The sequence below is a fragment of the Melospiza georgiana genome, chromosome 17, assembly GCF_028018845.1.
Source record: "Melospiza georgiana isolate bMelGeo1 chromosome 17, bMelGeo1.pri, whole genome shotgun sequence".
Taxonomy (NCBI): domain Eukaryota; kingdom Metazoa; phylum Chordata; class Aves; order Passeriformes; family Passerellidae; genus Melospiza; species Melospiza georgiana.
Window position 1 is genome coordinate 8768925 of NC_080446.1, and position 13092 is coordinate 8782016.

The following is a 13092-nucleotide window of genomic DNA, read 5'->3' on the forward strand; positions in this document are numbered from 1 at the left end:
CAGCAGGGATTGGACACCACAGGCCACAGCTCCTAACACTCACCCTTGGACAGAAAGGCACAAGGATTTCTCTTTTAATACAAATTTGTTATTTTATTAAACAGGATTAAAAATCAACTATCCAGAATCCAAACAAGCAACTCTTCTTCAGAAACAATTGTTGGAGAAAAATGACCCAAAACCTGTTTCTTACCACAATCACATCCTTAAAAGTGATACTTTATCTTTTGCTTTATAAAAGTAAGAAAATCACTCTCTCATCTTCATTTATCTATCTATGTGTCTATATGCACCACGTTCTTCAGAGATGAGTGTTTTACTCTGAAGCCCAGCATGGAAGCCCAGAGAGAATGGAAACACTCCCAGCACACCATCCCTGCTGGCAGGGACTGGGCCAGTCCATGGGCTGTCCGTGGCAATGCTGACCATGGCCCCTTTGCAAAGGCAAACTTTTGGTACAGAATCTTTGGAGTGAGCATCTTGGCAGAGCCCTGGGATGCTAAAGCACACCACACACTCAGGTAAGAAAGCAATGGTCTCTTCTTCTCTGGATGCACAGCTTTATTGCTTATTGAGTAAAAACACTCTAATGCCATAAAATCACTAAGGAAATTTTGGTGAGTTTCTCTGTATAAATTCTACACCAAACTGAAGATCTGACTTCTAGCCAGTGTCATAATTGAGTGAGAGAAGCAATCAGATGGGACCCGAGTCAATGTGTGACATTGGGTCCAAGTTAATTTACTTATTCAGCATTAAGAGTGCCTTATGATTGAGTCAAATCAGAAAGAGGGCAGAATTGTGAAACCAGGCAAACAATCGTGTTTTCCAAGCCCTAAACAAAGGTAAGAGGAAGATCAAACTGCAGGTCACAGGAGTTCTCCTAGATTAAAAAAGTGGGGAAGATCCCAGAAGGCAGATTTTGGCCTGAAGTGGTAAAATTATGTTCCAACTTCCCCTGCATGTGCAAGCATGGTCATGGCCAGCTGTGAGCACAGCTGGGGCCTGAGCCCAAGGTGTGCACTCTGCAGCAGTGACATTGGCAGGCCTGATACATGGGAGTTCTCTGCAAGAATGGATGCAAAACAAAATTGAATTTTGTTTTAAATGCCCTTTGGAATTGTGCACTGGCAGGGGCAGCAGCTTGCAGCTTGTTCTTGTTCCAGTCTTGTTAGTACAAGACTAACCCTGGGTAAATAGAGCTGTGACCAGGCCCTCCCACCCACAGGGACAAGAATAAAGCCTCTGTGTCTGAAAGGGCTGCCAGCACTAGCACACCTCTGCCCTGGAAAGGTGAATTAACCCAGGCCACAGCCTGAGCTCAAAGTGGATATTTCAGCACTGAGGCAAGGGCCAGGCAGGTCAGTGGGACAGGACAGGTAAAACAGGGAAAGAGGAAGGAAAAAACCCCTAAGGGAGGTTGTTCTGTTTGCATTTGCAGCACAGAAAGCCCAGCAGATGGAGAAGGGAGGCAGGCCAGCAGGCAGAGCCAGTCTGCTCACACAGCAGCAGCACAGGAAGCTGGAGATCCACTCAGGAGAGACACTGTGGGCTACAGGTGGGTGTGTGTGATTGATGGTCTGATTCTGAGGGGCACTGTGAGGGTCAGCACAGGGCTGCCAGCAACAGAGGCTGGCTCTGGGCACCTCCTGCCAGTGCTCCCACTGGCACAGAGGAGAGCCAGGCTCTTGTGCAGAGGGGCCCCACTCCAGGCTGGCTCCAGGGACAGCTCAGGATGCATTGGGCACCATCCCATAGGCTTCATACAGCTTGCTGAGCAGCTCCTGCTTTTCCTTCTCGGGCAAGAAGCTGGACTGGGCTGCATTGATGTTCTGAGGAGGCAGAGGGGGAACACAGGGACATTAGGACACATCAGACATGAACACACAGCTGTGCACATCCCAGCACCTGGCTCTGAGCAGCAACAGGCAAGGGCGGGCGTAAAGTTTCCACTCTCAGATTCATTGCCATGGCCTTGTTTGATGCCAACTGCTCTGGCCCATCACTAGCAGCAGTCCCAGGAGAAATGAGACCAGCACAAAGCAAAGGCCTTTAAATACTCAGGAATTTTTGGGAGATGTACTTTGAGCCTGGTCCTACCTTCCTGCTTACAAGGCCAGAGTGGAATTTTCTGCTTCCCATTAAAAACTCTTCAGCTTATAAATAAAATCAGCAGGTTGTTCTGGGCTGCACAGAGACACCAGCAGAGCACCAAGCCAAGGCTGACTTACAACTCTCTTGAACTCCTCTTCAGTGAATCCCATGTGTTCCTTCACAATGCTATAGTCCTTGTCAAGGGTGGAGTTGAAGATGAGGGGGTCATCAGTGTTTAGAGAATAGTTGGCACGATCCTTCTTAAATCTGCAAGGAAATCAGGTTGAACTGGTGGGCAGAGCACTGGCTGTGACACTGTGCACTTCTCAGGGTGAAATGCAGCAAAAGCAAAGACTTTGGCACTGCTGGAGAAAAGCACAAGGCTCAGCTTTCCCCTTGGCTCTGCACTGACCTGCCAGGAGTGGCTGGGCTGTAGCTTCTCGTGCCCCATAGCTCAGAGCAGGGCAGGAGGGACAGGGGAGCCTCCCCAAGGGACCCCCACACCCCTCCAGCTGCACCAGGCTCTCTCATGCCCAGGTACATGGATGTGCCACATTGTCCTACAGAATTAGGACACTGTGCCTTAGATTTGTAAAGCAATAAAACAGCTGTAATCAACCCCAATCCTGGTTATTTGATACGTCACATAATTGAGAAGTCTTACTGTATTACAGGGTGTTTGGTGAAGTCCGGAGGACACGCTCCAGTGAGATAACTGGACCAAGGGCAGACCTGTTTGGGGGAATTGAGCAGGAAAACCAGAATCAACCACATGCATCTGAACCCCAGCTGTGGACACAGATAGCTCAGCACTGGTAAAACCAGATCAGAGCTCTGTTCACAGCTGCCCCTCAGCACTGCTCTGACAAACCACTGCGTGTCCCAGGAGAGGGATGCAAGGAGCCACAGCACTGTGACAGGGCTGTGGGATGTTCCCCATGGCCAGTCAGTCACCAGCCCTGTGCCACTCACAGCTACAAATCCACCTGCATTAAGTTCATATTCCCTCTATTAGTGGATATCTCCATTCTCGGGAAAAGCAAAATAAATCCTTACGTGCACTGTAACTCCCAGGCATTCCCACCCTCCTACCTGACTTGCTCTGGTACAGCAGCCTGATTTGTGTATAAATCAGAGAATAAGCCCTCCAGAATTTATCCTTGGCCACACAAGGATCCATTCTCTCTGCCACATCCCTCCCACAAGCTGCTGTGCACACCAGTGCTCCCAGCAGACACACAGGTTTGTCCCCAGCATTTTTCCTGTGCAGCTTTGGGCATAAACACAATATCACTGAACACGTGGTCAGCACCTGGGTGTCAGGTCCTGTCCCTGGCTGTAGCACAGCCTGAGTGAGTGCTTGTTTTCCTCTCAGCATCCCCCTGGCTGTCACAGCCCCATAGCACATCCTTACCTCAAAATGCATATTTCTTTTCAGCAGCTGCTTGTAGAGCTCAGGGTCCTCCAGGACGTGGTACCCATGGCCAACACGCTCAGTCTTCAGGACATAAACTGCCTAGAGAGCACAGGAGAAGCACTCAGAGCCTCAGGCACAGCTCAGCCCTGCCTGCCCAGAGCCCCCATCCCACTGCAGGTACAGCCACAGCCCCGAGCTGGCCCCTGGCATGTCCCTTTCCAGCCATCAGGTCAGATCAGTGCCCATGTCCCCAGGGCTCACTCTGCCATGGATTTGGGGACAACTTGGATGCCTCTGTGCCCTGGGCAGTGCATGTCACAGCCTGTCCCTCTGTGCCCTGATACCTCCTCATACCTGCTGGACCATGGCAGCCGGGCCAACCTCCCCAGCATGGACGGTGCGATGGATCCCACACCTCTCAGCTTCCTGCAAAACAAGGGACAACATCCTCCTGTGCCATCCCCTGCAGCAAGGACAGCCAGCTCTGGGCTGGCACTGCTCTCACTGCAAGGCTCCTGTGCCAAGAGCCCACAGATCACGAGCCTTGCACTCCAAGGGCTGCAAGAGCTCTGTATGTCACACACAGAGAGACTTAAAAATCCTGGTTATCTTCCACTGGAGCCCAGCCAGGCTCTTCACGGGCTTTTAACCCTGACTGAGTTCACCACTGCCTCCTCTCCAGACAGCAGCAAGCTCTGAGCTCCTCTTCTCCACCCACCTGCCTTTCTGCATGAAACTTGCAGCAGTTCCATGCTATGGAACTTCTACATTTTTGGCAGAGAGGCTTTCCCTTCCCTTGGAGCCACTGCAAAGGCTGAGGTTTGGGGAGAGCTGGGATCAGGCTCCTGAAGCCATTCCAGTGTTTGCACTTGAGATGATCAGATAAAAGCCCTGCAAATGTGCAGTTTCTGCTCTGCTCCTCAGTGATTTCTGCCAGACTGGAAAGGCCAGTCTCTTCCACCCCTGGCTGTGGTTTCACCAAGCCACAGGAGCCAACAGCAGAGGAGTGGGGGTTGATTTGGGCTCCATGGAACTCATGTCACACTCACAGAGTGCCAAGCCCCAGCTCTGAGGCCATGTTTTAGCAATGATGCCTGCCATTAATCACTTAGGAAATATAAACAAATGCTTTTCCTATTTAACTGAATGTTTTTAATAGCTGCAACGAATTTTTAAGCTGTCCCAGCTGTTTGCAGTTTGAAAAGCATCCCTTCACACACATCCTCTCAATATATATTCTTCTAGTAACTTCTTTTTAAAAACTTATTCCACAAACCTCATAAGCCTTCTTATGCTCAGCATAATCCTCCACCTTCAGGGTCCCATCTCCAGCCAGGTCAACAGCCACCACAGAGTCATTCTGGTACTTCTTGCAGAGCTCCACCACCTCTGGAGACCAGCCTGGGAGAGGCAGCAGCAGCATTCAGGAGGAAGCATTCATTAGGGTCACACTTGCAGCATCTTTCTAAACAAATGCTGGTCCTACAACTAGAGGGCTAGAGCTATTTTCTTTAGTCTTTCCCAAAATCTGATACTCAAAACGAAAGCCAGCAAACTCCTAGGAAGGTCTGTCATCTCTGTGATCTTCAGGCAGATAAAAGCTGTCAACTGATCAGTCTGTTGTCAGTGAATGGGAAATTAAATGCATTCACCAGCTATAAAACTGCTCCCATCATGTTTTTCTACTCACTTCAAGCAGGGGAAAAAAATTAATTTAAAAAATTCCAAGCAGTGGTGATTGCTGCAGTTGCTGGAGGTTAAGATGAACTGCACTGCCCTGGGGCTGTAACATGATGTGTTGGAGAAATCCCCCAGCTCCTGAGCTCTCATCCCCTCCCTGGCTGGGCAGGGTGAGGGTAAAGGCAGGAACTGCCCCACCTGATGAGCTGTGCCAGGGAGGAGATTGGGCTGGGAGGGGTCTCTGGGGGGGCCCTGTGCTGCAGCCATCCCTGCCCTGGTGCATCCTTGACTCTCCCAAGGATTCTATTCCTGACAGGAAGGAGCTGTATTTTTATCTGTTTGCCAGCAGGGACAAAGAGACTAACAAGTGGCCAACAACTGCTTGAGAGCTCTCTGTGATCAGGATAGATAACCTCTGAGAGAGAAACTGCATCTACCAGCTCACATAGCACTTAACCCCTGCAGAAGGCCAAGAAACAGAGAGAAACAGTTGTGTTAATAATTGACAGGCACCTGCTGTGTACAGAAAATCCCCAAATCATATGAGCCCATGAGGATGACGTGTGCAACTTCATCATCTATTTTTTCCACCATTTTGCAATTTGCTGGGTTAGAGTCATTATTTTATTAACAAGTTTAATCTGAGTCAGTTCTGGCTGGTATCTCTGCCTTTCTCTCATCAGTTCATTAATTACAGGGTGGCTTCTCAGTGTGCGGCACATCCTGAATGCACTGCTAAAGACTTTTATCAAGCACACCATGGGTTCTGGGTATCAGCTGGGACACAGGTATGAGAATGCCACCTCTGCTGGTTGCAGCAGCAATCCCTCCTGCAGGGCAGTGCAGGCTGCACACACCCTTGGGTGCTCCTGGCCTTTGGGCAGGGAGCAGAGACCACAGCTGCCCCAGGAGAGCACAGAGGAGCCCCTTTTGTCCCTCTAGCAAGGCACAACCAGTTCAGATACTGGTTGTACCCACAGACCCCCACTCCTGCATCCAGCAGAGCTTTGTCCTACAGTGAAAGGAGCAGAGACCCCCAGAGACCCCCAGCACTGTCTGGTGCAGCACCAGCCCCACAGACTGGGGCTCTCCCCACATCCTGCAGGGCCCCAGCCCCAGGGACATCCCCCCACCCCTCAGGGAAGGGAGCAGAGCAGCAGGGCAGCTGCAATACATTACTTGGCATATGGCTCATGCAGCATAGAATAGACCTGGCTTTGATGTGGAAATCCCTCTCTCCATCCTTCAGGCCCTGATTTACGAGCTGAACCACTTCATCTGGAGTGAGGTCCCCCCTGCAGGGAAGAAAAGCCATCAGCAAGAGGCCACACACTTGCCAGGGAGGCAGGCAGGTCCAGCCCAGCAGCCCCACAGCAGGACAGGCTGCCCCAGGTTCCACTTGCCCAGTGAGACCACCCAGAGCCCTTTTACAGCCCTGCCACAGCCACATGGACCTGGCACAGGTGTGACCCCTGTGCCACTGCAGCAGGCACAGATGACACCAAGATTTAGAAAGGCCTTGGGGAACTGGGTGTCCATCCTGCCTGAGCAGAGGAACCCCCTCTTGGCCAGAGCATCTCATTGGGGCACACAATTCTCTGCAAGCCCAGGGCTCTGCACCCACCACAGCACACTCTGCAGGGGCCCCAGAGCCCAGCACTGATTTAATGGGAGGCACATACCACAGAGGGGATGTCATGAGAGGAAGGGATCGGAGCAGCAGCCCCCTCCAACACCAGCCACCACCTCTGCCAGCTCAAACTCCCATTCTGTGGTCAGGCAGTCCCTATGGGCACATTCCTTTCCCTCTCACAGGGAAGGGCTTCAGCCTGAAAGTTGACCACAGAACTCAGTGCCCAGAGCAAGGGACATTAAAACACTGCAGCACACAGAGGTGTTCAAGGTGAAAAACCCTCTTGATGGTAGAGGTGCAGGCATGCAGGCTCTCACTGCGTGGAGGAGGAAGGAGGTTTGTTACAGCAGCCTTTGAAGGCACAGTGGCTGACTGGCATGGGGATGCCTTCTCCATGCCCACCCAGCAGCTCCCAGCTCCCCAGGATCACTCACTCAGCTTGTCCCCAGGGGATGGGATCCACACCAGAGTTGGCCAGGAAGTGAGGGCTGTACCGGACCTCCACGTAGGCAACTCCTTCCTTGGCTTTGGTCTCCACAAACTCGTAGGCAATTCTCCTCACTGCCTCACGGTCACCCCTGCAGGGATGGCAGTGCCACTGTCACTCTCAGGACACACAGGGCACCTCCAAGGCTGATCCTGACAGGGCTTCAGGGGGAAAACAACAAAGCAGGGTACTTACGCAATGGCAGGCATGTAGTAATTAAATTTCTCCAGAAACAGGGCAAGTGTCAGTGGTGTGTCACAGCTGACATGCTTCATGAGCTCCTCAACAGTGTTCCCAGGGAGAGGGATGCCTCTTTTCCTGGAAACAAAGCCACATGTTACTGACAGGGAAGGTTATCCCATTTTTAATAAGTCCACTGTACACACCAACTGCATCCAAAGCTGGCAGCATCAACCACCATCTCCTCACAGCAAAGATCCAGCACACCCTGTCCTTCCAAAAGCTCCTCATGGATGGAGCCCTGAACCTCAGCAGAGAGGAAGGCAATCCAAAACACAGGCAAAGCACAAACAAACCCAAATACAAGCCCAGGCTGACCCAGCAGGAACACAGCCAGGGCACATTTTGAGCTTAAGAAGGAGTTCATCTAAAGGGGCTCTGGATTATTTCCTTGCACGTCCTAGACCTCGCAGCAGAATTGCCAAAATTCTTCAGAAGAGTTAATTTCCACTTATGCAGGCTCAAAGGATTAAAAAATCAAGGAGATGCTCCAGGGCCTGGGATCACACAGCCAGAAGTGTTGTGGCCCATGGGTTCAGTGCCAGCAGCTCCTGACAGGGAGCTGCTTCCTGAGCCCAGCATCCTGGTGGCATCTCCTGTGACAGGAACAGCTCCCACACAGGAACAAAGGGCAACAACTGCTCTCACTGAAGGGACAGACACACTAATCCCCACCTAAATGCTTCCAAGAGGGAAGAGCCACCTTTCCCAGGAGCAGCTGGAATTCTGAGTGGGTGAAGGTGTTCCTGGTGTGGAGACAGCTGAGATACAGCAGGGAGCTGCCAGCCAAGGGTGCTGCAGCTCTCTGGGCAAGCTTTGCCATTTCCCCACCCTCTGGTACCCTGCACAAGCCAAAACAAATTTGGAATAATAACCAGACATTTGTTTTCAATCCCCTTTCCTGCCACAATGAATTACAGCTGATTTATGGGAGAGCTCTGCTAACAGAGACAAAACACCAGAGCCAGCTGCAGTGCTGCCCTGCCAGCAGCCATCCCCATGAGCCATGCAGGGACACAGTCCAAAGGAGCCTGCTCCTGGCCTTGGAAAACATTGCTCCTGCCCCACTCAGGCAGCAAGGAAAGCAGCCCCATGCTCAGCCCTCACATGCAATCTGCTCAGATTAAGTTGCAGGGAACACTCACTGCTGCCAAGGCATCGGTTTTCCTCCCTGCCTTGCCCTTTCCATGGCACTGACACCTCAGTCTCTGCTCCAGGAGCCGACCTGCACCTTCCTCCACCTGCCCCAGCAAAGTTTCCTACAGCAAAGCCACGTCCCTGACCTGCTCCATGTGCTTGCTGAGGCAGTGCCTTCCTGCAGGCACCAGTGGCAGTGCTTTGGGATGATCCACACTGGAACCATGCCTCTGCAAGGGGACATCTGGTGCATCATGCCAGGGTGGCTTTTGGGGCTGCTGCTGCCCCTCCTTGTAGGTGGGATCCTTCTTGCAGCAAAGTGGCCAGGGAGGAACGTGTTTGTCCTCACTGCCACCTCAGTGTCCTGCCCAGAGCTCCCTCCAGCCACGGGCAGCACCATGCACACCATGCCACCACAGAAAGGGCCCCTCTCCTGGGGACACCCAGGCCCCACGAGGGGTCTGTCTCACCTCTGAGCCCTCTGGCTGAGCAGGAATGATGCAAAGGCTGACCCAGACCTGACACAATTGGAGACAAGGTTTCTACAAACAGCTCAGTTCAGCAGTGCACTGCCCACGGGGGCCTGTGCATCCCAGCAGCTTGGGCTGCTGTCTACATGGTCAAACACCACCCAGCAAAATTATGTCCAGTTCTTTACCTTTAAAAATAGACCACAAGCAGCATTCTGTGCCCAGGCTGAGGTTATGAAGGCAGTCAGTCCCCTACAGCCTTCTGCACTGCCCCAGTGGTTTGTGTGTGAGTGCAAGTTTCAGAGCCCATGAATAGCACAGCCTTGCTCCACCCCAGGGCTGGCAGCTCAGGGGGTGCCAGGGCTGTTTAAAAATAAGAGGGAACTCAGCACACGCTCAGGCAATGAAGGTTTCTGCCCTGAGAAAGGATCCTGGCACAGGATCCTCAGACAGCCAGTGTCTCCTGGGTGTCAGGGCTCCTGCAATTCCCCTTGGAGACTACACTGGCATTTTCTGTTTGCAGGCACAGGGACCCAGCACAGCCCCAGGGAGTCAGCACCAGCTCTTCTGTTCACTTGGAGCTGAGTTCCAGCCCTGCAGCCCAGCAGCAGGGACCCTGAGCTCACCATGGTTGCCTCCAGCAAGAAAATGGGATGGACAGCCCTGACCCACACACCTTTCTCTGACTGCACAACAAAAAGAATGGCCAGGCCCTCCAGAAAGAATAGTCCTCCCTAAGACTGCACTGCCTTGGAATCTGCTGGGCTCACAGGATTCTAGAACAACTCCCCATCCTCCTCCCCAAAATACCAGAGCTGTGCCTAAGAGCCATTTACTGAAATCCTTACCATTGCCACCTTCTTGGTGTGAGGGTATCAGTGACAGCTGGAGGAAATCTTGTTTGTTTTGCTTACAAATGTGGAGCCAGGCCCTGGCACAGGTTAATCATTCACCCCGTGCTTCCCACACAACCCACACTGAAGGAAGATGCACGTGGGCTCTGTCAGGGAAACAACCTCTCTCTGAACCCCTGCCAGGTGCTTCCCTGGGCCAGCCCCACACCAGGGAGACTCCCTGCCTGCTGACACCAGGCACACAGCCTGGGATTCAAATGCACATGGCAGCAGGGCAGGCAAGGCCACCCAAGCTGGCTTTTCCTCCCAAACCACGTAGCAGCAGCAGCAGCAGCACCAAGACAAAACTCCCAGGCTGCTGCCATTCCACTTGGCTTTGTGAGGAGGAGTGTGGAAAAAGAAATGAGACTGCAGCACCTCTGCTGTGTCATGGGTACATTTCAAAGGCAGGCAGCTCTTCATGAGACATCTTCTGGACTTTTCTCATGGTGCTTCTCTGAGCCTGCCCAGCTCCCAAACCCACCTCAGTCCCATTCCTGCTGCCTGGGAAGCCCCCCTGTCTTTTGGGGTGTGCTCAGTGTCCTCACACTGTGCGGGTCTGGGCAGAGCCAGAAGCAGCAGCAGCCAGGTTTGCTGCCTCAGGAGCTCCTCTGTCACAGACAGCAGCAGCACAAGGGAGGATGTCTTTGCACTGCAGCTCCCAGAGCTGATGTCCCCCCACAACTCACTTGCCAAAGTACAGGATGGTCTCTGGTCTGATGGCTCCATCCAGGTGGACGTGAAGCTCCACCTGCAATGGGAGAAATGGGTCAGGCACTCTTGAGCTGCAACAATCATTCAGACAGAAGTAACTGGTGCTTACATGGGTATAAACGTAGCCAATACAGGGACAAAGTCTTGACACATCAACATTTTTTAAATATAATCATTATGAAGTTTATTTTTCAGTATCTAGGTATTGCCTAAGTATTTTGCTGCAGCTCACACATTTAATGAATCTTTTGAAATTTATAATGTTTCCAATAATTTTGTGGAACTGCCCTATCCTTATTTAGAGGTCAGGAGGAGTGAAAAAAGCAAACTCCATACATCTTAACTTTCCAGCACACCTCCTCCCTGAAATCACAGGAAGCCAAACCCTAATTAATTTGCTAAGAGTCATTACATGAAAACTTTGACCTCAGTTCCAAGAGTCAGCTCCTGCTGGGTTGTTAGTTACATGGCATTATCAGGGTTTAGAGGCTCTCTAATCCTACACAAGGGGTCACAAAGGTGCTGTAAAAAAAATAAATGATAACAAGTTGCCCCATAGAGATAACAAGGTTTCAAAATAAAACACCTAAATTTTTACCCATTAAAAATAGTACAGTAACTCAAGTCTTTTCACTCTGAAGCCCTATTTCCCCATTATTGCTGAAACTTTGAATTTTGGAGAAAGAGAGCCAGAAAGGCAAAAGCAAGCTTTTCCCATTAGTCAGCTGTGTCCTAAGGAACCCTTCTTCAATGCTGTTCAACCCAAAAGTTTTGGCTTTCCCCCAGACCAGTGCTTGAGAGCAGAGCTTGAACTCTCCTATGCTGTTTAGATGGCCAAAGGACGTCCAAGAGCAGATGGAAGTGCCTACAGGCCTCCAGATAAGGATGCAATCAGCAGAGGCACAACCCAGCAGCTCATCTGCCCTGGGCACCTTGCTTGCAATCCCTGAGGCTTTCCAGGTCCGTGGGAGGCTGCTCACTGCAGATTACATTGCAGCTCTCTTCCTGCCTGTTTGTTTCGGGTAAACAAAGCACAAGTCTTTTCCACATACAAACGGGTGACACGACCTTGCCTGAAGCCAAGGAAAGTACCCAGATAAGGATGAAAGAGTTTTCTCTGAGCTGTGGCTCCAGGGGACGATGCCTGAGCAAGCAGAAATCAGGTGAATGCAGGAGCCCAGTGCTCCTTCCAGAGCTCTGTTCCTCAGTACACAGCTCCATGTGCATGTGCTCTCCCACCCCAAACCTTCTGATTTATTTCTAGAGAAAGCACGAGCACACACATTGTATTGGGATCTCAAGACCTGCTGAAGGATCTGAACAGCACCACAGGCTGCGGGGAGCACCGGGCCGGGCCAGGGCAGCGGGGTGACAGCGGGGGCACCGAGCGCTGTCCCGGGGCACATCCCCAGCGAGGGCACGGCCGGGCCGCAGCTCCGGCCGGGGCAGCCCCGGGCTGCGGGGAGCAAGAGCAGCCGCCTCGGCACCGGGCACGACACCTCAGCACCGGGCACGGCACCCCCGAACCGGACACGGCCCCTCAGACACGGGCACGGCCCCTCAGACACAGGCACGGCACCTCTGAACCGGGCACGGCACCTCTGAACCGGGCACGGCACCTCTGAACCGGGCACGGCACCCCCGAACCGGGCACGGCCCCTCAGACACGGGCACGGCCCCTCAGACACGGGCACGGCACCTCTGAACCGGGCACGGTACCCCCGAACCGGGCACGGCCCCTCAGGCACGGGCACGGCCCTTCAGCCCCGGGCGCGCCGCGTTCGCCGCTCCCGTTCGCAGCACCTCGGTGCCAGGGCACGCCCCGTTCCCGGCCCTGCGCCTCCGGCAGCGCCGCCAGCCCACCTTGGGTCCCTCGAAGATTCCCCGCGCTCGCTCCATGCTGCCGCCGCTGCCGCCGTTGCTGCCGCTCTGCCGCCGCCGCCGCCCCGCTGGCCCGGCCCCGCCAGCCCCGCCCCGGCCCGCCCCGGCCCGCCCCGCGCACGCCGGGCCCGGGGCAGGCAAAGGGCGACCGAGCGCTTCGGCTGAGGGGAGACGCTGGAGTTAACTGTTTATCTTTTGCATTTTTGGGGAAAATTACAAGCAGCAAAGCAGGGGTGAAACTGATCTTGGAAGTTATGCCAATGTTTATTTCCCAGGAGCTATATTTAAACCTGTTCCCTTTCTCTTGCCCCCCGTAGTTAATACCAGATCTGTGTCAGGGCTGCTGGCACCTGAAAACAGCTTAACAAAAGAAATAGGAAGTATATTCATGCTGGGCTTAGATCTTAAAAAAGGTTCCCCCTGCAAGTGACAGCCAGCTCAGCCAC

At 52.8% G+C, this 13092-nt stretch overlaps 1 protein-coding gene across 1 annotated transcript; it reads right to left on the reverse strand.

The window, feature by feature from the left end:
* Positions 1–1687: 1687 nt before the first annotated feature.
* Positions 1688–12675, reverse strand: LOC131090781 (adenosine deaminase-like). The gene is made up of 11 exons (XM_058036360.1): positions 12629–12675; positions 10741–10802; positions 7507–7629; positions 7259–7402; positions 6371–6486; positions 4788–4912; positions 3866–3937; positions 3509–3610; positions 2759–2826; positions 2232–2361; positions 1688–1832 (listed from the first exon to the last, which is right to left on the reverse strand). The coding sequence occupies exons 1-11, from the start codon at positions 12662–12664 to the stop codon at positions 1731–1733; spliced, it is 1080 nt and encodes a 359-aa protein (XP_057892343.1). The 5' UTR covers positions 12665–12675; the 3' UTR covers positions 1688–1730.
* Positions 12676–13092: the final 417 nt, after the last annotated feature.

Excerpts from the sequence above, each read along its gene's own strand:
- LOC131090781 (XM_058036360.1), bottom strand. The coding sequence starts at position 12,664 with ATGGAGCGAGCGCGGGGAATCTTCGAGGGACCCAAG. Across the intron at positions 10,803-12,628 it reads GAATCTTCGAGGGACCCAAG|GTGGAGCTTCACGTCCACCT; the intron begins GTGGGCTGGCGG and ends CTCCCATTGCAG. Across the intron at positions 3,611-3,865 it reads CGGCTGCCATGGTCCAGCAG|GCAGTTTATGTCCTGAAGAC; the intron begins GTATGAGGAGGT and ends TGTGCTCTCTAG.